Source organism: Mesocricetus auratus, unplaced genomic scaffold (assembly GCF_017639785.1).
Source record: "Mesocricetus auratus isolate SY011 unplaced genomic scaffold, BCM_Maur_2.0 Super-Scaffold_100010, whole genome shotgun sequence".
Classification (NCBI taxonomy): Eukaryota; Metazoa; Chordata; class Mammalia; order Rodentia; family Cricetidae; genus Mesocricetus; species Mesocricetus auratus.
In genome coordinates, this window is record NW_024429194.1 from 45,257,304 (window position 1) to 45,284,187 (window position 26,884).

The 26,884-nt window shown below is 39.3% G+C and overlaps 1 protein-coding gene across 2 annotated transcripts in view; it reads right to left on the reverse strand.

Moving 5' to 3' along the window:
* Positions 1–26,884, reverse strand: part of Pard3b (par-3 family cell polarity regulator beta) — a 953,942-nt gene that overhangs the window by 103,380 nt on the left and 823,678 nt on the right. For both annotated transcript variants that reach the window (XM_013113796.3, XM_005070579.4), the window contains one exon: positions 2,066–2,201. In XM_013113796.3, coding sequence (XP_012969250.1) covers positions 2,066–2,201 — 136 coding nt within the window. The remainder of the gene's footprint in view (positions 1–2,065; positions 2,202–26,884) is intronic.

Genomic DNA, 26,884 nt, shown 5'->3' on the forward strand with positions numbered 1-26,884 from the left:
AGTGTTTTTCTTTGGCATAGGGAAAGGAGAGAAAAGGTTGCTGAGATTCTAATCCCCAGTTTGGAGTATCTCAGGCGATCACAGAGAACACTTGTCTTTTATGACAGTTCAGTTCCCAGACAATTGTCTGGGAAACATAAAATCAGTCACATTTGGCAAAGCTCAATACACAAGAGCATGGGAAACACAAATTAAAATAGATAGTCCTTCAGTCACTAAGCTGTTTGGTTACAAGTTTGCTTGGCATAAAGAGAATCATTAGAAATGGGAGCTTCCAAGGGACCAGCCTCCAGCTCAGGTTTAGTGAGCTTCACAGGCATTTCAGTCTCTTCCAGGCTTAGTATCTTCATCCTCTTAGCTCAAAGTAAAGAAACCTTTAAATAAAGCCAAAATAACAAGGGCTAGTCATTCTGAAATCACTTTCTTATTCTGCTCATAGGAATTCATAAATGCTTTTCAATGCATTGGACATGGTGTCCTGTTCCTGGGTTAGTGGCAATCACTTTATCGCTGCTTTTTGTTTGCTAAGGGAGACTGAGCTTTGCCTAACAAGTGCCTCTCATCTCTTGTCTAAGGCAGTAAATCAATCGGGATCAAGTTTGAGACAGAGTGAATTATTACTGCATGTTATCCCATAGAATTTTTTCTTTTCTACTATGGAGAATCTAAGAGACACATTGTCCCACCACTGTAAATGTCATTCTGTTTAATTCTAACATCTGTAGAAAACATAAATAATTATTGATTCATATACATAGTCTGACATGCTTTTTTCCAAAGAGGCTAACTTCTCTGGGTTTGGATCACCAATATGCACAACATATTTCTTTTAATATGTATTTAGACATTTCTTTGGTTTGGTTTGGTTTCGTTGTTGGATCTTATGCACCTCAATCTTACCATGTAAATGAGGCTAGCCTTGAACTCCTGATCCTCCTACTTTAGACTCCTCAGAGCTGGGATCACAGGTGTGTGCCACATTCCCTGACTCCATTAGTGTTTTTAAACTCCGTTTTATGAAAAGGAATCTCCTGGTCTGAGGAGCTGCCATTGTTCTGTACAACAGCAGGAGGTACTGAAACTAACCTTTGACCCACATGTCATTCATGACCTCACAGGATGCAGAAAACTGAAGGGAATTAGCTACATTCTCCATACCTTGATCTTGTGAGAAGAAATATGTGTGAAACCCAGAGCAGAAAACTCCCTTTAACATGCTTGCTTTTCCAAGGAGATGGTAGACCAGAAGGCCCTAGTCATCCAAGATGACACATAGGATGGGTAACAGCCATGACATTACAATGACTACACTTAGCTCTGCTCCAATAACATTACCAAGTGCTAATACTTATAGTGATATGCATTGAATGCCAGCTTCAAGTTAGGCACTATAACTGACAAGTTCTTACCATCCAACTCTAAGCTTGGCTACTGGGCATTTTTGCAGGTGCTCATGAGTTGAGTGTATTTTATAGGTAGACTTACAAGACAGGCAAAGTGCTACACAGAGAAATCAGAGTCTCCCTTTAGTGTCAGCATTCTCTTTTGTTCCTTGAATGTGAAAGAATTAGCACAGTGAATTCTCCTGCAGAAGCTTCCTTTATCTCAAGACACACCATCCTATTATCCTGGTAAAATTTGGGAAACATAAATTGCTCAGGTCTCATATACAAATAAGCAATATCTCTTGATAACAATACTCTGAAATTTACACCTAATAACTCACATTTAAGGTCTAAGAGAAGGAATGGAAGGAATAAGGCACACAACATTCCTTGTCCTCTTTAAAGTAACTGACCTGCTTGCCCCAGACCAGTGAGGTACCCAACAGGAAGTAAAGCATGAAAGCAGATAGAATGAATAAGTACACTTCTGTGGTTTGATTTACATAAATAACTTCTGTGGGAGAAGATGACTGTGGTCTGGGTAATGTTCATATCTATAAAACTCAAGAAACCTGAATGTAACCCGATATGCACAGAACTTTCTTGACCTGACCGTGTAATTCTGCTCTGAATTATTTTGGTAGAGAGGAATTTATGATTGGAATCAGACATGGGCTTACCCAGAGGAGGTCATGGTCACATGGCCATGCGCGTCCCTCTTCATCTTCATAGAAAGGGAAACCTTCTCTTCGAGCTTGATAATACTCCTTCCGAAGCTTCTGGATGCGGTCACTGTTTCCAGCCATGGGACGGCCACTGTAGCACATGAATAGACATGGTCACAAGGTATATGTCAGCCTTGGGGAACCCCTTCTTTTCTCCCTGTAAAAGGGCCTGACAATCAAATTTGAAAGATTGGCAATGTAATTTAAACGAGGAAAATGGTGAAATCAGTAATAAAAATAAAGAAGGAACATTAAACACACACACATATACATACACACACACACACACACACTTAACTACAAGGGTCAAGGCATCTGATTTGGGATTAATAAATGCTTTGGGAATGAGAAGGTAAGGTAATGTCCTGACCTTCTAGAGCAATTAAAAAAGTCACTACTTTCTTCTTATGATCACATATACAATGTTTGGTTAAATTTTAATGTGGGTATCTCATTCTTTCAGATGTCATTGCTAATTTGAAATCAAATCCCAATTGCTTGACCCGAAGGTTGGATGTGACAAATGATTGGCTGGCATGCACTAGCATTCCTTTCAGTGAAATGAAAGAATTTTTTGGTGTGTGTGTGTGTGTGTGTGTGTGTGTGTGTGTGTGTGCACGCGAGCGCGTGCATGCTAGGGACAGGATGACAGCAGGATGTAGGTCAATATATAAGTAAAGATATACCATAGGTAAAGAAACAAAGTGAAAGATATGGTAATAAGGGAAAGACATGGGAAAGGGAAGGTAGACAGCAATTCAGTGTTCTAGTATGCTCCTTGTTCAAGGGCCATGTCTCTCTGTGTTAGCCAATGATTTTGCCTAAGACTTACAGCTTGCCCAGTGCCACCTTGGGCAGCTAGTGGCCCCTTTTTAGTTTGGCTTGATTTGTTATGATTATTTTATCAGAACAGGATTATGCTTATGTTTTATAATTCAGCCTGGGGAGGCAAGACTAAAAAGATATAAGGCCTGACCTATCACTGAACCTCACTGGTTCATTTAATGATTGAATGTCCCATTTTACCAGACCTCACATTAAGATCTGGAGATGTTAAGATGAACATTTCATATTCTTTTCCTGGACGAATCTGTTGTGGAATACTCCCCTTGTATACTGTAAGGATTTCTCATTCAAATTAGTATAATAAAACACTGATTAGTCAGTAGCCAGGCAGGAGGTATGGGTGGGGTGACCAAACTAAGGAAAATGAGAAGGAGACAGGTAGAGTCTAGAGTCACCAGCCAGACACAGAGGGAGCAGGAGATGAATGTGCCATGCTATTGAAGGTACCACCACGTGGCAAGGCAAAAATAGAAATATGGGTTAATTTTAGTGTAAGAGTTAGCTAGTAATAAGTCTGAGCTATTGGCTGAGCATTTATAATTTATATTAAGCCTTGAGTCAATTATTTGGGAAGTGGCTGCTGGGTATTTGGGAACAGGCAGGTGGAAGAGAAACATCTACAACACTACACAAATCACATTCTTGGAGAAATGAAGATTGCTGCCACTAGAAGGATCTGTACTGGAGGTTATGGGACTATGAGTGCTTAAATTTTGACAGGGGGGGAGCAGGCCACATGGAAGGTGACAGTGGAAGGCTCCAAATAGAGGAGGTGACACTCTTGACGAAACTTATAGGATACATAGACACTCAATAATTGGACAGCTGAGAGGAGGCAATTAGAGGTCCCAGCTGCCTTTGTTCTGCCTCCTACACACATCAGATGATAACATTCCCTTCCCCATGTCAGTAAGAGTAAGCACTGATGACCTGAGCCTTGGGTAAGAATCAGTTCATAGTTTATGAGTTATATGGGAGGGCTTGTGGAAAGGTGTACAAGTGACTATTGGTCAGGTATGTAGGGGCTGATGTGACAAACCTTGCATGTCATGAAGGTCCTCAGGTATTACTGTTGAGTTTTACATTTAAATCAGATACCTGATTAAGAAAATGAACTATCTCAAAACAAATGAAAATATTTGAAAATTAAGCTAGGTAAACATGTTTGCAAGACAAGGTCTTCTACTTGATGGCAAGGTAGTAGACAGCATGGCCACATGTTGGCTTTGAGGCTTCTCGTAGTAATTGACTGGCCACTGGGCTTAATGGGTACACTAGAGATGGCAATTGATTCACAACTGATGCTTTTGATTAAGAAAAGGCAAACCCTGAGGTTGGAGAGATGGCTCAGTAGTTATGACGAGTTTGATTCCAAGCATTTATGTCAGGAGGTCCACAGCCTCCTGTAACTCCAACTCCATGGAATCTGCCACCTTGGGCCTATGTGGGCACCCCTACTCATGTGCTCACATGCACACACCCTATACAGACACACGTGACACACGTAGTTGAAAATAATAAGAATAAATCTTAAAAAAGGAGTAAGTTAAGCATGGGGGAGGGAGCCCAGACCTTTATTTTCTTTCAGTATGTATTTCAAGGTTTTGAAAATAGTTCTAATTATCATTTGTTTTAATTAAAAAGGATAACTCCTAAAGACAACAAGGGACTACTAAGCTTTTCTGGAGCACCTGTGGTGAGAGCAGCAGGCTATACACTGAAGGCTGCCTGGGCTCCATAGTAATACAAGGGGACTGCAGTGGCTGGATCCCATGCACGGGTTTCTGTTGGTTACAGAGATGCGAGAGCAGCCTTCAAACTCACCAGATGAGTTCAATCAACGTGGTGCAAACACTGCATACATAATCTATTAGTTTACCCCAAAGAAACTGAAGCATTGAATTCAAGTAGAATGAAGTCATCAGTAATAAAGGGAAACAGAAAAAGGAAAGAAAGGGACTGGTACGGTACTGTTTTTATAAAAGGACCAAACATCACGATATTCTTCCATTCGTGGTGGGAAAAATCATATTCAGACTATAAACTGTTCTTCCATATGCCTATAAACACATCAATTTAAAAATATGGGCTTGATCAGCGTGTCATTCTCAAATAAGACAGTAGGGCAAGAATATAAAAGCAGCTGTTCAGGATTCAAAAAAGTCCCCTGATGGGGACAGGAGCATGACTACCTGGAAAAGAAATCTGGCCTCAGTAAAAACCAAGAGGAGTGTCTCCATGCAAAGTGTGCTGTGTCTTCTCCCAAGTGTGAATATGGCACTACCTTTCATCTTGGTCTTTTTCTTCCATTGCTAAACCTCTCTCTGCCCTTAGTAACAACAGTGTAGTTTTCCAAGCGTTTTATATGTTAATGTTAGGAGTCAACATTTTGTTTTCAGTTTTCAGAGCTTCTCAGTATATAATATATGTTTATTACTAAACTAATAAAATGTTATATATTATAGTGTCATAAGCATAGCAATCAATTGATTCTATTTTGTGTTGAAGTTGTAAAAATTTAGCAATTTGGTGCTAGATTTATACATTTTGTAGCAATATTATCAACCGTTATAGCAACAACTTATACCACAAATATATTGATGTGAACATTTATTCCTATGATCTTCGCAGAGTGTACCTCACTAATCAATTACACTACTCTTTTTTTAAGGACCATGGTCTCAGAATCCTTTTCAAGCAAGAACTTCAGAAAACCAATGGATTTTATTTGTGATTCTAATGTAATAGCTTTTGAAAACACCTCAAAGTCTGAAAAGCATATTTAAAAATACGGTTTATTATTCTGATCATGTAAATGAAGAAGATGAGTCTATCAGTTAATAAATGACTAAGAAAGTTGGTCTGACTCCAAACATTCCTGTTGACTGGAGCTACTTATGACTGGATTCTTCTATCTTGTTAATACTGTGGAGGCTCAGGCTTCTGGCAAACACCAAACTATCATGGATTTAAGGCTAGCACACAGGAATTGACTCCCGAAGGTGTCTAGGTGCCGTCTGGTCTATCTTCTTGCTTTTACGGAAAGTAGTAGCAGGAATTCTGGGAAATCTTCTACCTGACATATTCAAAAGATACATCAAGTTCTGATGTACCTCAGACCTTTTAAAGGATTAAACACTACATCCACATTACTACCTGGAAGGGTAGGCTTTCTGTACTTGTTATTTACTGGGGAAAGTAGAGTTTGGATCCTCTGTTTGTTTGTTTGTGAACCAAGGCAAGGATTACAGCAGTGCGTGACCACACCCAGCTGAATCTGGCCATTCTTACAAAAACAGCTGTATATCTATAAGAAGTGACCAGTAATGGTCTTAGAATGTTGAATCACTCAAACCATATATCAAGACATTTATGTTATTTAGGATTTTTTTAAGTCAATTACATAGTCTCTGTCTTTACGCATGTCCCTCTTAGAGCACGGCTGAGCTGGACAGAGTTTAATTTTGTAATGGGTTTCATTTTCTTTGCAGTTATATATAGTCATAAATAACCACCATATGTGAAAACCTTCACACCAAGGCATTATATACTTTTTTTGGAATCTAAACTTACTCTGCCTTGCTCATAATTCCTCCAATAGGCATACTTCTTGGAATTAAGTATTGGTCTGAGCATGGTACAATCTTTTCTCCTTGCTGCTATGGTCTGGAGAACATAAACTAGCTTTTATGGAGCATCTGTGATGTCCCAGACAGTATCTATGCTCACATCATCTAATTCTGGTAAAATCTGCGAGGATGATGTGGTTGTTGGCATTTCGCAGACTCCTACACCGAGGCTCACAGAAGTAAAGAAACACAAGTGGCTAGTGGTGGGCCAGGATTTGTGTGCCTGTAAAACTCTAGCTGTTTCTTCTGTATCATGTTGCTTTGGAAGAAAGGCATTAAAATGCAGCAGGCATTTTGGAACAACAGTTCACAGGCATTTCAACGCAGAGGGAATTTAGCACAGTACATTTATAGGCATACCTTTTGATATTCTTTTATTTGTACAGATCTTTGCTATAAAAATAGAAATAGAAGTAGCTAAAGTAATAGGAATACAAGCAATGAAGTCTGTATTCATTAAAGGAATGATGTTGGAGCAATTGCAGACCAACATTTCTGGACAATTATTATTATATCACTAACAGGCTTGTGTGGGAAACTGGTGTGAAACTGGGGTGAAGAAGAAAATCAACATATGACTTAGAACCCTCATGAAAGACAAAGATTGTGGATGAAGACGAGGGTGGAGGGGCAGCTGGTGCTTCAGCAGGGAAAGTTTTGCCTATGTGTAGTTTTTATTTTGTTAACCATACTAGAAATTCCACAAACGATTCTAAAAGAAACCATTCAGCTGAAGGCAAATTATCATGGGCATGATTACTGTGCTCTGTTGCTAAAAAAATTGCTGCCTAATAAAATTTTGAGAGATTCTTATATATGTATTACAGATCTTATTATTCTTTTCTCTCTTATGTATTACATCCCAATGGCACTTTCCCCTCCCCACTCCCCACTCTGTGTCTCCCCATCTCCCTCCCCCTCCAAACCCACTCCCCTTCTGCTTCCCCTCAGACAAGAGCAGGCCTCCCAGGTACCTCAATCAAACACAGCATAATCAGGCAAACACCATCACCTCAAGGGTGGACTCGGCAGCCCAGTAGGAGGATAAAGGTCCCACAAGCAAGCAAAAGAATCAGAGACAATCCCCACTCTCACTGTTAGGAATCTCACAAGAACACCAAGATACTCAGCCTTAATATATATATATATATATATATATATATATATATATATATATATATATATATGCAGAGGACCTAGATCAGACCCCTACAGGATCTCTGTGAGTCTCCATGAGTCCTGGTCAGTTGATTTCTGTGGGCCATGAAGAGAGGATCTTACTCTAATGTATGCATTGAAGTTGATGAGTAATTAAAAAAAGCATTTAGATTTGTACATCCGGTAGACCTGACAGCATTTACACAAATACTATATAGATTTAATATTCCATGATGCAAGTACATTTAAATAGTGTGCCAATAATATTAATATTAAATATCCATAATAAATACTTGCCTTTAAGAGGGTTTAAGTCTATAAAGTTCTCCCAACTACATTTTTGTCCACAAAAGCTCTGAAACTTATTTGATATAAACATTTGCTGAAAACTGCAATTATGCAATTTCAACCCCACCTCCCAAAGAGTACCTACTGGCAATAGATATTTTGATTTTGCATCCACTGACATTTTGGGACCCCAACTGACTATCTATGGATAGCATATTGGGATTCTTGTTTCTGATTTCTTCTCAAAGTCTCTCTCATTATCTATGATGACCTAACTACCTCACAGGAGAAAGATATTCTAAAGAGATGCTTGTGTCCTTCCCTTTGGCTATACAATTATTGAAACAATGGGCTCTAAGAAATTGGAATTTTTCAGGATTGTTGCACTGATAGAATGATAAAAAGCAAGAGTTTTAGTGCCAGTCAGAGTGGCACCTTGTTTTGGAAAGAGATTTCACATTTATCTGACAACTTGTCAGACCACTTTGTAGGAGAGACTGGATCCAAGACAACGATGATGGGTGGGACTACACCTTGACCAAGTCTTCTTAGTTAGGTCTACTTCTTGCCTTCTGTTTAAACCCAGATCTCACACTCAGTGCTTAGAAGATAGACTTGGGGAGGACTGGACCTCTTTGTTCCTTTTCCCAGTTGGCTGTATTGAATACATCTTTTTTTCTGGCTTTTTAGAAGTATTTGTCTCATTAATTGGCCTATTGAGGATAGTTGGCTGAGCCTAGCTTGTTAAAGCTGCCAGAGCCCAGGCTCTTATCCTAACAGCTTTGGTGAAAATGATACTCTCCATTTTCACTGAGTTTTGCCAATGGTTTTCCCTAAAATAATAAGGATTTACCTCGATCCTATGGAAATTTGATTTCTGCTAGAATTAAGTTAGATTTGTGATTAAAACAATCATTGCAATTAAGAACCTTTTGCTTACTTTGACTGCATTTAAGTTTTTTGATTAAGACTGGTAAGTCTAGTGAAAAAGCAAATAATATTAGTATCAGACAAAGTCAATTTTTTATGTGTGGAATCTCATTTTCTTCAAGGACTGCTTCCTTCAGTGGTAATCCAGGTAGTGTTCTCAGAAGATGTCAGGAGACAGAGGTTAGGCTCCTTAAGATAAACATATCACATAACAAACAGGTGGCAGAACTATGGGAAAGTAGCCTAGGTTCCATACTAATATAAAGCTTTGAAAAGTGTGCATCAATATACATTTTCTAATGTATTATTGCCTTCTGTTTATGCCAGGATGCAGTGGAGGACTTCAAAACCTGCACCAGTGAGGATCATAGGAAATAAAAAAACCTCCACAAAACATGATGCTGTGTCAGCTCAAGCTGGATCCTGGTCCTTTCTCCAGCTGTGCTGGTGGCATTTGATACAGATACAATAATGTGACAATGTGCCTTGGCTACTGGGCTCCTGACTTTGCCCTTTCATCTTTTTCCACAGGCTTCCTGCTCTCAGCATCTGCTTCCCTTGAGTTCCATGTCTTGGTACTTCTATCCTACCTAGATGAATTGACCCTCTGATTTCTACAGCTTGAAAATTTATCTTGGAAATTGGAACCCTGGACTGGGCCTTGACCTCACTGACTCAAATCATAGTAGTGAAGCATAAAGAAAGGAAAGACCCCTTCCCTTGACACTTTTGATTGCATAATGGCAAACATTCCCATTCACACCATGAATACAGCTACTATTTACCTTGAATGTAATCATATTGAGTCATGAAAGGCAACTTTCTCCTTCATTAGAGTGTTGTGACTGAGATTTGCCACCAGATCAATGTTATATCTTCGGATAAAAGGCATAGACTCTTTATCAACTGAGACAATACAGGGCTGCTCTCTGAGGTCAGAACACCCTGCTTCTTTGTTTCTTCTTCCAGAAGAAACTGAAACTCCTCAGGTTGGCACTGAAGGTGTGGCTCAAAATTCAACAATAACTCACACTTGTTTCCACAGCTTCCACTCACCTTTATAAGCCTGTGACTAGTAATCACATTGTTCTCCTACTATACAATGACTTATTGGCTGTATTCAAATTTCCAAGGCCATTTTGTCTTAATCATAAAATGGCCATTGAATTACTCATAGTTGAATACTCTCAAGACACATTTCCTTTAACATACATACTAGAGTATTTGTAATCTTAGGCAATTTACATATATACTAGACCTTCAAAGATACATGTGTATGTATATATGATCTATATTGTTTCAAGGCATTTTGTCAATTTTATAAACAATTTGAAGTACACAGGGATCATGGAAAACTACTAAGTGATTTATATGGCAATGTTTACTTCCTAAAAAAAGAACTCTTTTAAAATATAGTTGAAAAATTAACACAGAATGCTGACAAAATTATTCTTTCATTTTTTTCTCTATGTGTTTGCCAAACAAGTATACACTGGTGGAAAGAAAAATAGATGTAGATCAATGTGAAGCTGTGTCTTCTGTTTAACATGATAAATGAACCATGCCCCATGTTGCAATCCATGTAGACACTGCTATTCTTACATGACCTTGCATCAGAACTGCATCTAATTGATACATTTAATTTATCAGAGCTTAGATGAAAACAGAGGCTTGGGCAATTTTAGCAGCTATAGGTTTCCATTAAACCTTCCATTCACTGAAATTTCCCTGGATATGAGCTAACTTAGTTTCCTTCAGTTTGTGTTATTTTCTAGAAACCTTTTACTACTTATGTTTTATGCTGTCATGTATGGGATTCCAGTGTTCAGACTGGTATTGTGGGTCCAACATGGTCTTGTATATGCAAGTCAATGGCTTCTGCTGCTGCTCAGGCAGGGGACACCCATCTGATGCAGAATTAAAGGAAATGACATTTGGGTGGGTTTAGTGAGTGGTCAGAAGGAGGAATCAATATAGTGCTCTCCTGTTGTGTCTTTCCAGGCTAGTTCTGCATTTACACAGATTTCTATACCACATACTGACTTTCAAAACTAACTTTAAGACATGACTCCATTTGAAACCTTAAAAGATTGTGAAAGGATTTTATGATCCAAAATAAAATGAACAAAATCTAGATAAAAAGGCAAATGGAAGAAACCTATAAAGTTTGTGTTATTTTAGCTCACACCCATCTTCTTGAACTGAACAAAGAATAACGCAAGGAGGAAGAATGTTTTACTATGTGCGGTTCTTGAGCAAATTAATAATGATATGTACACACACACTCCTCTCAAGGAGAGTCTCACCAACAGCTACAGGAACTGAAAGATAAAATTATTACCTTCTAGGCTTAAACCAAACACAGCTTGAGTTTTAAGAATACACATCTGACATTTAGATGTGGATTAAGCTTTCAGGGTCATTCTGGGAAAATAAGCCTTTGTGGGCTGCAGGCCATGAATCCTTGGGAATTTTCTAGATCTCTGTGAAATTCTCTCTTCCTTAGAAGAAACAACAGAGAGGCTCTCTCTCCCTCGGAGACTATGGAGTGCCATCAACCCAATGATTCTCAACAGCTAGACATCTAGGTCTTCCCTGCTGGATAACAAGGAAGTAAGCCCTAAGATGATATAGTTTTAAGGGAAATTAAGGAAATTCTAATGATTCAGTGCATGGATGATAGCTTTGAAATTCAGAGAACAGTCTGGAGAGTGTATGCATGTTAGGCAGTTAAAACTGTAACTTCTTACACATCAAGCCCTGTCTCTCGCCTTCTCTTTCAACAGATGAGTTTTGGAAAATAGTAAGTGACAAAGAAAAACATACTAAAAATAGTTTTCCAATTGAAATAATCTAAATATTATTATTTAGATCTATCTTAGATGCCAGGAATCCAAGTATTATATATGTATTATATACATACATCTATGTATTATATACATACATACATACACACACACACACACACACGTATATATATCAGTCCTTTCCTTGTGTCTGCTAAGAGGTATATAACAAACTATCTAGCCATACATAAGTGATGCTTGGACCATAGCTTTGTGACCATGGGAAAGATCTTAATGATGATATATGGTGTTGAATTTCACAATCTGATAATCAGGTTATTCCATTTGCAGTAGATTGATATGATTACTGGTAGAACAACCAGGTTCACCAGACTAAGAACTTACTACTGACTTGTTTTGAGAGGATCTACATTTAATTTCTTCTTCTTCTTTTTTTTTATGAGACTGGGTTTCTCTGTATTGTTTTGGAGGCTGTTGGTCCAGCCCGGCCTTGAACTCACAGAGATCCACCTGCCTCTGCCTCCCAAGTGCTGGGATTAAAGGCATGCGCCACCACCGCCCAGCTCATTTAATTTCTTGTACACTTGAATTCACAAATATTGAGATCCTCTGCAGTTTTAAATATTGTTAGAACAACTACCCAATCAAAATAGATTCCTGAATCCAAAAGAGTTGCATAAAAAGGTAAGATCTGCTTATATCCCAAAAGACACTGGGTTCAAGAATATCCCATAATTTTGATTTTCCAGGATGGAAGGTGCACTTGTGTACACTGATGCTCTCTGTTGACTTCCTGACCTCAGGGATTATGGGCCTGGATAGTCAGTACTATCATGGCATATAAATTGCTTTACTTGTTAAACAATGTTCAGGTTCTTGCAAGTCCTTGCTAGAGAAAGGACAACCTTCTTTTCATCTTGGAATGGAAACTAGTAACTAGATATCAGACTTAGTTTCTTGGCTGCCTTTATGGGATCTCTCCAGTAACTGACTGTTTTCTGATCTCTCCATTCTTAGGAAGTTTATTTTTTTCTCCAGTAGGACCATGCCCCTGTCTCTGGAAAGGAAAAGATCAAGATCCAACCCTAAGGGTCTTTCACAGTCCAGCAGGGGAGATGGTGACATAAGTAAATAATAACAGCACAATGTGGCAACTATGAGGAAGGGTCACAGCATGTAATGAAGTCCTGTGGCAGCCCACAGATGAGGTGACTAGCTCCACTTGGGGAAGTCAGGCCTTGTGGAGAAAAGGAGACATAGATATGACCAGAAGACTAGACATGGAAGAGGAGGGAATAGAACATGCAAAGTGGGCAGGGGATGGGGGGAGGAGGCCACAGGGAAGAGAACATTTCAGAGCAGGAGCATGTCCTGAACTGTGGGAAATAGCTCGTTATTTGTCCTTCTGAATGGGGCAGTGGGACTTTCCAGAAGGACATCAGCAGCCACAACATAACAGATTTCCCCCCAAGGTCAGTCTGGAAGAACTAACCTGTGAGATGAACACTTGACCTCTATGGAGTTTATTGTATTTTGTGTATGTGTGTGTGTGTGTGTGCATACAATCCAAACTCAACAGTTAGTCACATCATAGACAAAACTCACCTTCTAATCACATCTCCCAAATTATTGGACACTGTACTTGAGGACCACTGAAGATTGAGGCAAGGGGAAGGGCACTGAAACTTTCCAGGTTTTCTCTAATCAGAACTCTTGTTTATCTGACATGACCTGGTGATGATGCATGGCACATCATTAATACAGTGACAAATTTCCCATTAGGGGAAAGGTACTGGCTGCCAAATTACAGGTCAGAAGGTTAAAGCAACACAAAACAAAACAAATGAAACCAACCCTTTAGGGATTGACAGAGACTTTTTCTTTTCCATGGCATTTTAAGGGAAAACAGTCACAGGATTTTAATTAACAAATAGCCACTGCCCCATTCAGGGGAGGTGATTGTGGTGCTTAGGATCTGCCTGAGAGTAGTGTCAGCTTGTCATTTAGATATGAAAAGTGAACAAGTCAGCAAATATCAACGAAGAAGGAAAATTAAGCACTGTGCTGCCAACAATGAAACTCAATAAATAACCCAGTGAAATGAGTAAAAGCCATGCTTTCCTCAGCACTTACTAGTAGCCTGTCCACCCCGTGACAGTATCCAGTTTGTCCATAAACACTGATGTCAACTATGGCCTTCATCATCTGTTACCGTAAAGTCATGGGGGGGGTATGGGAGAATATATATGTATATGCATATATATATTCATTCATGCATTTATTCCTTCATATATGTGAGTATGTATTCAAATAATAGTGCTTCTGCATATTTATGTCACTGATCTATTCTGTCATCTATATGGTGTATAAACACAATATTTCTTCCCTACCTAGTTCCCACCAGTTTTCTTAACCACCTCCTTTTTGTCAACTCTCAATTATCTGTAGGAATAGGGGGTTAGGAAGAGCATAAAAATACATTTAAACCAACAATGTTACTTTCTTTCCCAACAAATGTTTTTCCCAGAGCCATAAATAATATCCCAATTAATTGACTTAAAGTTCACATCCTTTCCCTGGACCAGACCCTTGTTTGGTAAAGTTACTAATGAGGTGGGGAAAAGGCCAAAAGGCAGGCAGGCCAAAGGAGGCAGAAGCAGCACAAAGATGCAAATGATGAAAAGAAAATGTGGACATTTGGGAGTTAATGACAGAGCAAGCATTTTCCTAAAGGAGCCACTGTATTACCAGAGAAACGAAGCTTTTCAGATGGACCAGGTACTAATTTTCCAAGTGGATACATGTTAAGGAGGTAATGAGTGCATATATATCCAAAAGGAACGTTTAGGAGACCATGTCTGTTGTATGTTTTGCTGTGAACTTCATTGTTAATTAATCCACAACAACAAATTTTCCTTGCAGATACAATATAGTCACTCACATGCCATTAATTCATTATTTGTTGGGAAACATTCAGGCTGAGGATGCAAGCAGGAGGACCGTGTTGGATGGCTCTGCATTATTAGGTTGTACTGAATATTAGCATGAAAGAAGGAAGTAACACACTTTATTAGAGACTTCCTAGTCTACAATGAATTCATACCTTATCCAAGTACAAATAAGCCCATGGCCTCCTAACTTGAATTTTCCTCAAATTCCACATAAAATATAAGCCACTAGACTTAAGTTGAATTACTGTGTTATTTCTGTATATATTACTTGACTTACTTTTAAAGTTGAATATTTAGTGTATATCTAAGAGAGTTCCTAAATTTATAACCTGCCCCCCAAATAATCATTCCCTCTTCTTCAAAGCAGCATTTTAATACCACATCCAGAATATCTAGGGAATTGGGGAGAGGAGAGGGAGGGTGGGAGAGGGGCTAAAGAAAGAGAGCTAATGGTCAAAACGCACCCTTATAATAAAATGAGCTTCCTAATGGATGCTAGCTACAGGAATAACATTAATTCAGTATTAGGACTTTCACTGGAAAATATGAATGCAATTTATCTTTTTAACTGTCAGCTGCATTTCTAAAGCTCCGAAGTCTGGAGCTTCCAGGGGCCTTTTGTCTTTCTGCCATGGCAGGAATATCTTGGACAGCTGTAAGAGCTTTCTAAGCTATCTTTCTCAAAATCCATTAGCTAATTCAAGGAACCTAATTAGAGCTGCCATTTTGATGGAGCATACTGAATACTCAGTACAAACTAGTAACACCATCAATGTTTATTAGAAAATCACAAAGCCCAAAGTGCTCCATTCCCTATGAATATTAATGGGAATACAGCAAACAAAATATTTATTAAAACACGTGCTTAATACCACCAAGGTTTACAGACAGACACTGAAAGGGAGAGAGACGCACACACTCGAATCGGAAGGCCCTTGCCCATGGACACACAATGGACTGAGATTTAGACTTAAGCAGCACATAATTATTATTTGTACACCCGCCCCACTTGTCTCCCTGGGTTTTGCACTCTGGGATTCAGTAGCTTACAGCTGGGAAGACAGATGTAAGTTCAGGAAAGTCTGAAGGAGGAGGTGGAGGCACCCTTCAAAAAATAGTAAAATAAACCCCAAACAGCTACTGAGTGCCACAAATCCTTGTCAGTGGAGAAATAAGTCTTGCTTCTCTGTAAAGTCAATAGCTTGATGACATTAGTGCTTTCTACCCTCATCAAAATGAGGGTGCCATACAAGCAGCTGTTATCTCTGATTTCTGCCCTTGGGCTTCGGAATGTGGGAGTCCCCGAAGTGGTCCTTCATTCATTCATTCATACACTCATTCATTCATGCATTCATTCTGTTGTTATGCCCCTCCATTACTGCAGTCAGCTCAGGTACTGACCCAAGCTGTCCTGAAAGGACAGAGACACTATGCTCTTTCTCTTAGGAGCATCGAGAAGTTCTTTGGAAGAGGCTTTGTCCAGGAGACCCATTCTCTCTGAATCCATTGCCTCTATCTTTTCTCCTCCATTGCCTTTGACCAGACTTTTAAAACAATCTTCCGTTGTGTCTGTCATCTCATTGCCTTTACTGGCTGCACCCTGGTTGTTCCTTTACAACTGCTACAACTGCCCTCCAACCCCTCCCTGGCCTCTGCAGGTTGGATTTCAAAAGCAAACCCTTCAAAGTCTCTCCCATCTCTATTTCTTCACCCATCTCGATTTCCCCTCTCTCTAAACCCAGGAGTCAGTGGGCCCCATGTGCCATGGTAAGATTTCTGAAACTTACTCAGAGAGAACTATGCCGACAACAAATTTTAATGCGGGAAGCAACACTGATAGAGTTAAAACTTCAGGACACAGTTTTGGCTTTTCTTTGGAAGACTGATTGGAGACTGACATTCAACAAGAAAACCCTTTCTTAAAGTCTGTATGAAACACAGGACAGAATCAGGTGTATGTTAGAGAAGATGGTGGGCAGGCCAGGTGTCATCCATGACAATGGAGAAAAGTGGATAAATTCAGATGCATTTGATTCCAAGCACTGGATTTGTCCTTGGCCCATTCCTAACAAAGTCTTTTTCATTCTAATTGGGAATTCTCACAGCACTTGGTACTTACATTATGGCTCTTACCCTCCTTTCTGCGGTAATGTCATCAATCACATGTTTTATATATTTTTAATCTTGCCTACGCCTCTGTCGTGGCCAAGGGCTATAAGACGGTTAATCATTCTTGTATCTTCCATAAAAGTTGGCACGGGGTCGCCACCTGAGATACCTTTAACTCATAAGTGTTTGTGGGAGTTGAAAACAATAGAGCCATTTAAGACAGAGTTCAGTGACTTCTAAGTAGGAAGGAAAGAGGAGGAATTGGTAGTGGTTTTAGGGATGAGGGAAGCTAGGAATAATGGCTCAGGATATATGTGGGAGACATAGACGGCCATGACTACTCAATAGCACTTTGCGCAGCTGCCTGGAGAGTGTTTTCCTTTTGTTATAATTTTTCATTCCCAGGTGCATAGGCAGACCGCCAACGTGTATACCCTCAGCAACTTACTACGTCACTCTGTCATTTCTGTGAATTGCATGAATATTATTTCACTGTTTCAAGAAATTTCTCTACATTTCTTGAAGTTCTTTCCACTGTGACATGTTCGTTTGGCTTCCTGTCTTCAGGCAGCAGTTGCTGTAACATTTTCAGTGCCATCAGTTCCCATAAAGATCGTCTAACTAAGCAGTAATGTGCTTTGCTTATTAATGCTTGTGGGATATATGTGTGTGTGCTGAAACGATGTTATTGGAAGCCTTTTCCATGCTATTTCATACTAAATATAGCATGTGCAGGCCTCAATGAAACTGTTTGGAAACTGTGAGATTGACCAAGCTCCCAGTTATAGAGAAGGCAGGCTGGCAACACTGGCCGATCTTTATCTTGGAGTTAAATTTAGCCCCTCATCCTCATTAGGATCTCACTGCCAAACAGCACTCCACTCTGATTAATAAAGTTGTCTAATAAGCATGTCTCTTTCTAGCACTCTGCCGAGGTAGTTGAAACCTCTGGCAGGGTTGGAGAGAGCTGCCGAATGGAAATGTTCCACTCCATACCCTGTAAAAGCAGAAGCAGCAGTCTCTTTATTGTTTAGTCAAGTCCAGGTCTGGGAAAGAGAGAATGGATTATGATGTTATGAAGGGGTTGTGCCTGTCACCTGTGAAGTCAGTCCAGAAGAAGTACTGGAAAACCATGAAACCCACCTACCCGACGCTCTGAGTTAGTTCTCAATCCAACAATCTACACTTTCAAGTACTTTGATCACTATTTTAAGGAGAATTGCTTAGGCAAACAGACTTAGGGACCAGGGAGGAAAGACGCAAAGATAGGTTTTCAGAGCAACCTGGAAGCTTTTGCTGCCCATTCATTGCCTCTAGGCTAAAGTGAAGAACCTTGTACTTACTTCAAGGGTTCGGTAATTATCATGAGACAGAGGATGCTAGTGTCTACTTCAGTAAGTCACCCAACTGCTGGCAAATTAGTTCTTTGTAGGCTTGTTATATATAATAGGAAAGAGCTAGAGAGCATGAGGACCTTGAAGTCCTGTGAAGGGCTGGGGGCCAGTGAGATGGGATTCCCAAGCAGAAGCTCTCCTTGATGCTATCTAGTTCCTGAATCCTTCCACCCAGCCACACACTCAGTCTCAACCATGGTAATTCATGGGCAAATCTGGGTATTGTTTCCCATGCTGCCATGTTCCATACTTAAATCTTAGGGATGATAAAACTGAATTCTGTCCTTCCCTAGACACAAGAGTAAGAAAGAAGCCAAAAATTGTGTGTTTTCATTTCTGTTGGTGTTGTTTTCATGGACAAGAGTCTCTAGACAAGGAAAGACATCTGTTTACCTCTACAGCAGTTTTTGCAGTGCCCATTTTACTGCTTTTGTTATACTAGGTCCTCCAGTTCTTCACAGGAGACGTTTAGATGTACTTCAGGGCAAGTAAACATTAAAAGAGGATTTGTACATTGAGGTATGGCTCAAATTTTGTAGGAGACAGCCAATAGAATGGCAAAGGGAGAGAGGCTATAAAAAATTTAGCAGCCATGCTTCTATATACATCCTCCACTCTGTACCAAAGAGAATATTCAGAGTTGCCATAAAATATACAAGTCAGTTTCAGAGTCAGTGTGCTTATCTACTCCTAAGACACTGAGGTAACTAATCATGCAATAACCTGAAGTACAGTCCTTCTTGTACACAAAGGGAATCATGGTTTATGTACAAAAGCAAACATTTGCAGAGTTCACAACCAAGACCTACATCAGTTTTCATGCTAATGCTTGAAACCCTGCAACTGGGACAACGCAAAGCTAGATGTGTAGTTACCGAATGTTTTTTGAAGTGCATCTTCACATAGAACCAAATTGGAATCCACCCATAAATATGAAGATATGTGAAAACACCATTGCCACAAAATAACAGATGTTTTCCTTACACTACCAGCACACCCAAGGTAAATGGTTAATATACTTTTGGGGACAAGAAATAAACACATAAACATAGCAAAACAAAACCCATGAAAACCAAATGACACGATTAGGGGCTGAGCCTTTCAACAGGTGAAGTTACTCTTAAAGTATCTGAGAAATTATCCCTTTGTCTCATGGGAAAACCAAATGGTTCATGTAGTTACCAACACAAAGATGAATTAACAGAGTCTCCAAAGTGCTTTATAAATTGTATTTTGAATAAAAAGATAATGTGAAATTTCTTCCTTCTTTAAAGAGAAAAGAGAAATGAAGAAAAGACCCAAAGGAAGGTTACCAGGCACAGGGGTGTATCATGTCTAGCAGAAAATTTCAGACTGGAGAGACGTCCCATGGATAGAGCATCGGAGCTTTGCATCCTACATTCACTGCTATTGTTTATGGTTTCAAAGGGTAACAGGCTACTTAGAAACCCATGCATTAAGGACAGTGATTGAAAACAAATTGAGTGAGAAGCCTACTTAATATGGTTTTACATGGTGGTTCTCTTAAAGGGAAAAAATTAGAAAGAGAACTTCGCCCTTGTAGCTAATGCATTTGTTAGAAAAATGTCAAATTAAGTCATTTGCAGTCGAAATGAACCAATTTGAGATCCGCCTAGGTGTGCTGGTGGCTCACCTGACACGCGCTCCAATGGCGCGTGGTCTGGCTCAAGAGATAATTGAGGATCGTTCCTTCCACTGCTTGTCTGTTAGTTTAAATCCAGTCCATGGACACTAAACCTTTTAAAGACAAAGAGCTACATTAATTTAGTAATTCTAGAGTGTTTAATACATCTGCCACTGTCTGGTAGTTTTCTTCATTTTCAACCACTTGACAGCTACTGTGATCACAAGTTCCAGAGAATCTATTTCCCTGTGTAAAATTAACAGCAATAAAACAAGCTAAGTGGGATATGACCAAATCACAGAGCTCTCATATCATGGGACTTCAAAGAATCCTAGAAGAGCTGTGGTGAGGACTTGTGTTCTAAACATAAATGCAAATGTTGCTCTGAATCAGAGGCTCCCATTGACTAGCAAGACAGATGTCATGGACACTCATTTGCAGATGTCAACAGAATTGCCTGTCACCAAGGAGCAGCCTTGTGCAGTCAACACCCCACACACTCAAGGCACCGGACTTTTTTCCTCTCCTTACACGGAAGACATTTGTACCAAATATGGTATGTTCTTGATAATTTTTCTTTTCTAATGGCTTTCCCCTCCCTATGTGTATTTTCAAGGGGGAAGAAAAGCATAGGGCAGCAAAAGCTGCCTTAAGTGCTTGGCAAATGATCTTCCTGAATCTGGACCTCATAAATCCTGTAAAATGTTATATTTCAACAATAGGCTGGAAAAGCTTTTCTCTGCAATGATGAAGCCCAGCTTCAAAATTTATGGTTTCATTTCAGAAATGGACTATAAAAAGAGACTGACTTAGCTGTCTATCAACTAAGCCTGACAATAGCAAATAAGGTGTGAGCTTTCAATGTCAAATAGATATTTAATATTAAAATTCTCAGATTAAACACTGCAAAGGGGTCTCCTGTGCAGCACATGCTGATGAGAACAGTGATAGATGGAGGCTGGGGTTGTCATAGCAATGTCCAGACCCTGATGTGACATTTCTTTCAGTATCTACTGCAAGGGTCTTTTTTATATACTCTGTTCAGAAGGATGCTATTCTATTGGAGGGAAGGGTGAGTCAATTAAATAAGACCTAAGCAGATATGTCATGGTTCAGAACATAAAAGGCCCAGGTGTGCCATCACTCATTCTTTTGTCAAGAGGGTTATGAAAACCCGCATCCAAATATGTCTTGATAAATTCACATAGATCTGTTGAAGGGGAAAAAGTAGTTAATTCCAAAAAACAAAAAAACATCCTTCCTGATAATGGACTACTGAGGCAGTATAAAAACTTCCAGTGTAACTACAAACTATACGAGTTTCTAATAGCTCTTAACCTCACTGGTAAATTCAGAAGTTTGAAGTAAAACTGACATGGCACTACTTTTGACCAGTCAAACTAATTAAGTTTTTAAAAAGGGCAGAAAGCAAAAACACTCAAGTTATCAGAAATGGGTGACATGAACACTCTTCCTCACTGCCAGCTGAAGCTTTTTTCTTTTGTTTTTTTTTTTGTAGAAAATTGTTAGCAATGTTACAGTCTCTTGATGCAGTCAAGTCTATACTAGAATTCATAAGGAAATAATTTAAGCTGAGTGGCAAAATGTCCTAAATACCTGCTTCCCAGAGAGTAACTTAAAACACGAAACACCTCAAGTGTCCAGTATTAAGGGAGAATTACAAAGACTATATCATAGTTGCTATAAAAATGCTTTATACAATATTGTGACAGTTCCAAAAGATTAGCATATATAATGATATCAAAAGCAAGAGGGCAAAATTAAATAAATGTAAATATTACATGGATTAATTTATACAAGACTCTTCTTATTCCATGTACATAAATACAAATGATGTTTTTATATATATGGTGATACACATGGGAAAAATAAAACAAACTGGATGAAAATATTGTAAAATGTTACTATTTGACAACTCATGAAATAATTGTTGATTTAAAAATTTCTGCTTTAAGGTTTTGTTTATTAAATTTGTTTTCAACTACTCAGAAAAAAATATTGAGAAAAAAGTATAATAAGGGGGATATGATAGTCTAATAGGCTTGTGGTCTCAGCACCCAGGACATTGAGGCAGGAGGATTATAAGTTAAGTACAGAATGGGCTATATAGCAAGCCTCTGCCTCAAAACAAACAAACAAACAAACAATCACACACACACGTTTAAAATCTATCTTTAAATAACAAATAATATCCATATCATAGCATCATAGCATTAGAGTTGTAACTGCCCAGACAGAGGTAGGTAATTGGCATTTGTTAAGTGGGGAAGGTTTTTCTTCCACTAGATTCAGTACCTTGTTTTCTCCTGTTACCGGGTTGTGGTATAAATGAAACGGAACACTTAGATGAGAGCATTTGTAACTTATAAGCAAAACTGCACATGTAAATTACCTTAAACCTAAACAGCGAGGAAATCACTTCATGGAGAACTTAAGGGAGGTTGAAGGTTAAGTTTACAAATATAACTTTTGGTAGTGTGGGATGGAAAATCACTTAAATTTTAACAAAGAAAAGTGCATGAGGCTTGACAACAACTTCTGAACAATATCTACAAAGAAGCTAATATTGTGACACACATGAAAGTAGTCCTCTAGTCAGCGCCCTGCTGATTTTTATTCCCAACAGTGTACGGTATCACCCACATTAATGAGTGAAACGTGCCCAACTGTCAGACAGCAGAAAACCAGTAGCATATAAACAATTTGTATTGTAAAATTCCCTAATGGAGCTTAATAAGGGAGTGAACATTTAGACACAACAGGACTGAGACAAGATGTGACAGCTTCCATAACACAGAATCTCATTACTTTGTTGGTTGTCTGAGTCATAAATAGAATTTTAAGTTTGCTTGCGTGTCTCATAACCGATATTCTAAGAATTAAATTGTGATTTGGAAGGCCAGAGATTGCATGGAGGAATGTGCTAAATTCGTAGAAGTAGCCCCTTCTTATCAATGGGAGAGGAGGGCTTATAGAGATTTAATGGTTGACAATGATCATGGCAGATGGCTACCATGGGAGACGACATGGGAAAAACAGAGTAGGAAGGTAACATGGGCTACATGAAAGCCTTCCTGTCGCAGAGCTCCTACCTGCAATGGACCATATCAGCTTTCATTTTTGGCCATTCTCTTTCTTACTTTTCTCCACCACCCATGTTATAAGTTACCACCCCCTCTGCCTTCCAAATAGCCACTTGTTTTCCTATTCATTTCTGTCTCCTTTGTTCCATGTGTACCACTTCTGTATTCTTAGTGTGGGAGTGGAGAAGTATCTGCTTTTCCCTTTGCTGTTTCACACCTAGGGCTGATAACCAGGTGGTGTGCAACAGAACCTGGCAGCTGTAAGGACCATTTTGGTCCTTGGGGCCTATTGCTTTGTCTTAATTGTCTTCTGTCTCTGGGAATTAAGTAGCAAATAAAATTTAAAACTAAAATATTATTTCTTGGGAATGAACCATTTTGAGGGAGAAAATGCACAGAAATCAACAAGTTTTTGCAGCCCCTACCTTGAAATATATATTACTGGGTCTTCTATTATTTATAATCACCTGTTAGAAGCAGTTTAAAATATTTATTTTTTTTAAACGCTTCCCTTTTTTTAAGATTTTATTATTTATTACATATACACCAGATTGAACTGTAGATGGTTGTCAGCCACCATGTGGTTGCTGGGAATTGAACTCAAGACCTCTAGGAAGAGCAGTCAGTGCTCTTAACCTCTGAGCCATCTCTCCAGCCCTACCAACTCCCCAGCCCACCCTCCACCTGCTCCCCAAGGACAGTGAGGCCTTCTATGGGAGATCATCAAAGTCTGTCACGTCATTTTGGGGAGGGCCTAGGTACTCCTTCATGTGTCTGAGTTGAATTTGTATCCTTCCATAGGGAATGGGCTCTTGAAGTCCATTTGTGCGCTAGAGATAAATACTGGTTCCACTGTTAGAGGTCCCATAGACTTCTCAGGCCTCCTAACTGACACCCACATTCAGAGGGTTTGGTTCAGTCCTATGCTTGTTCCCCAGCTTTACGACTGAGGTCCATGTACTCTCGCTACGTCAGGTCAGCTGGTTCTGTAGGTTTCTCCAGAACGGTCTAGAACATCTTTGAAAGGCAATAAAGAGAATGTATATGTGTGTTTAACTATGTGTGCATGTGTGTGCGCATGTGTACACGTGTTTGTGTGTGTGTGTGTGCGCGCACGCACGTGCGCATAGGAACGTGCATGCACTTGTGAGTATATGTGTATGTGAAATCTAGTTCTAAAACTGTGAAAGCATTGCTGGTGGCACAGATGTCTGAGTTAGACAAAGGAGCCCTCCAGCACAGGGAACCCTGACAGCAACTAGCCTTGCTCCTTCTGTTCCCATCAGGCTGAATAACGACCCCCTTCCCTAGGACAGTGTATCAGCACATTGGTGATGCTTTTGTAAAGAGGGTTTGACAACAATAGAGTGTCTCCTGCCTGCTAAACAAAAAGTGACAACTCCATTTGAAAGCTGTCCCTAGGTGCATTTTATGTGTAGAAATTATCTGTGACAGTCCCAATCAAAATAGTTTCGTGTCACGTGACACATAAGCGGGCAATACAATACACTGCTTCAAATGTGGTTTTGTCCAGTTAATAGGTATTTTCTAGTGAGTTTCTCGGGCTATTATTTTTAAAATATAGAAAATAAATGTGGGGTTTCATTGGTAATGTCTTTTTTAAGCCAGCACTTTTCTTTTTCTGTCTTTCTTTTTTCTTTTGAGATTGCCCACACTAGCTTGCGACCCTTGGCAAGCCTTTTACCTCAGTCACCCAGATACTTACATTACAGGTAGGAGCCACCATACTTAGACAAGGCAGTGGTTTTCATTTTTAAAACATGCATGCAGTAGCTTTTAAAAGAGGAAGGGCTAGTGAGATGGGGCAGAGGTTAAGAGGACTGGCTGTTCTTCCAGAGGATGAGTTTAATTGCCAGCACCCACATGGTAGTTCACAACCATATATGGTAGGATCTGATGCCCAATTCTGGCATAAAGTTGTACATGTAGATATAACACACACACACACACGTGTATATATAATAAAAGGGAAAATATCAATATTAAAAAGGTAGCTCTGACCACAGAAAAATGACTGGAAACAGGTAGGCCAGGAGTCTGATCATAGAGTCATGGATAAATCTGGAAGCATTGGCCTGCGATTTTTCTAGTGGTTCCTAATGTTTGGAACTCACTTTGACAACAAACCCTAACATGGATCGACCTGTAAAGACAAAGCTGAGCACCACTTACAGCCTTTAAATTAAAGGATGTGAGTAAGGACACAACCCGAAGCTTGTCAAATGTCAGACTACAAGGATCAACTTGCCATCCAGATGGCTGATACACATCAGTCCTGGGATTGAAAAATCACAACAGACTTTGTTTGAAAGAATGTTTCTATGGCTTTCTGTCTAGCACAGGGCACAGTGCAATTTCAGAGTTTTCTATGGGTTTACTATAACTACATGTAAGTTTTCATGATGTCAAATGTAGACCCAAACTATATTTCTTCTCCTTGCTCCACACCCCACAAAGACTCCTATAAATAAACTCCTAGAGAGCAAGGGACACATGTGCTTAAAACTTCATTATGTTTTTTTTATAGATCTTCACCAGGTACTAGGCTGAGTGAGGAATAGAGCTTCCCTGGAAATACCTACAAAGGTTGTATTTCTTTATTTCACAATCCTTGTTCTTCCTTGATAGGTTTTGATATTATCACCACATGAAAGAATTTTCTTTTAATCTTTTTAAATGTTCATTTCTGTATAAGCAAATTAAATCCATAAGAGCATATCTACAACTTTTCATACTAAAATGGAATAAAGAGCAAAATCCTAGTCAAAACATAAATGTGTACACATATAGGTACATACAAATATGTACATACACATATATGTACAAATATATGTACATACAAACTTCTTATAAATCTTACCATCCACATTTTCATTCTGCACAGAGAAAACAACATGAATAAGTGAAAGAAATTTCCATGTATGAGTTCATGGAGATTTTGGGCAAATGCCCAAGTTTTTAAATCTAATGTAAGGAATAAAGTCACTTGCTGGGGTGAGCACATGAAATTTGGGAATGAACTCGTGGATACTGTAGTTAAAGAAGAAGTTGGTACAGAGGTATGAAGATAGGCATAAAAGTGGAGTGCGTGGAGCACTAAAGGGGTTGTAAACAAATGGCAATGACATTGAAGATCTACTGAAAAAATTGTTGAAGTACTTTGAAGAGGAGGAAGGAAGCATAGGACACTGCTGGGCGGGGATGCTTTGACACAATAACAGCACCAGGGGAAAGGCAGAGCAATCTGAACTTGTATTTTGCTTCCATTAAAGAATTGCAGAACCATATAATTTTGGAGCTAGAAGAAATTCTGGAATCACTTAGCCCCACCCCCTGTCTTTGTAGACAAGGAAAGATGCAGAGATACATTAAGTGACTCATCTGACATCTCTGTCAAGCGAAGACAGAGGAGAGGCAGAAAAGAATAGTGGGAGAGAGTGAGAAGCAAAACTACACAGCCCAATACATTTTAAAGGCATTTGTGTTGCCGGTACTTAGACGTTACATCCAGGGTGCTGAGAGCTGAAAGGCATGACCTTAGGAGCTCAGACAGTAATACTGAGAAATTATACATAATGGGTGATGTGCCCAGATCGGGAAGAACAGCAGCAATGGCCAAAATTTTAAAAGGAAGAAAAGCAAATTATAGAAAATCTAAAGAACACTCTCCTTAATGCTAATTATAAACTAAGTTGTATGAAGATAGCAGTGAAGGTGGTTGGTTTGAGATGAATAACAGGCATTGGTGGCAAATATAAAGTGTGGGAATGAGATTTAAAAGACATGGTTGCTAAGAAGAGCATGTTCTTGTGATGCATCATCATCAGACCTGGCTGATTGTAGCTTTTGAGCAGTAAATGCTACCTTTATTCCTTAGGAAGCTTTTGAAGCA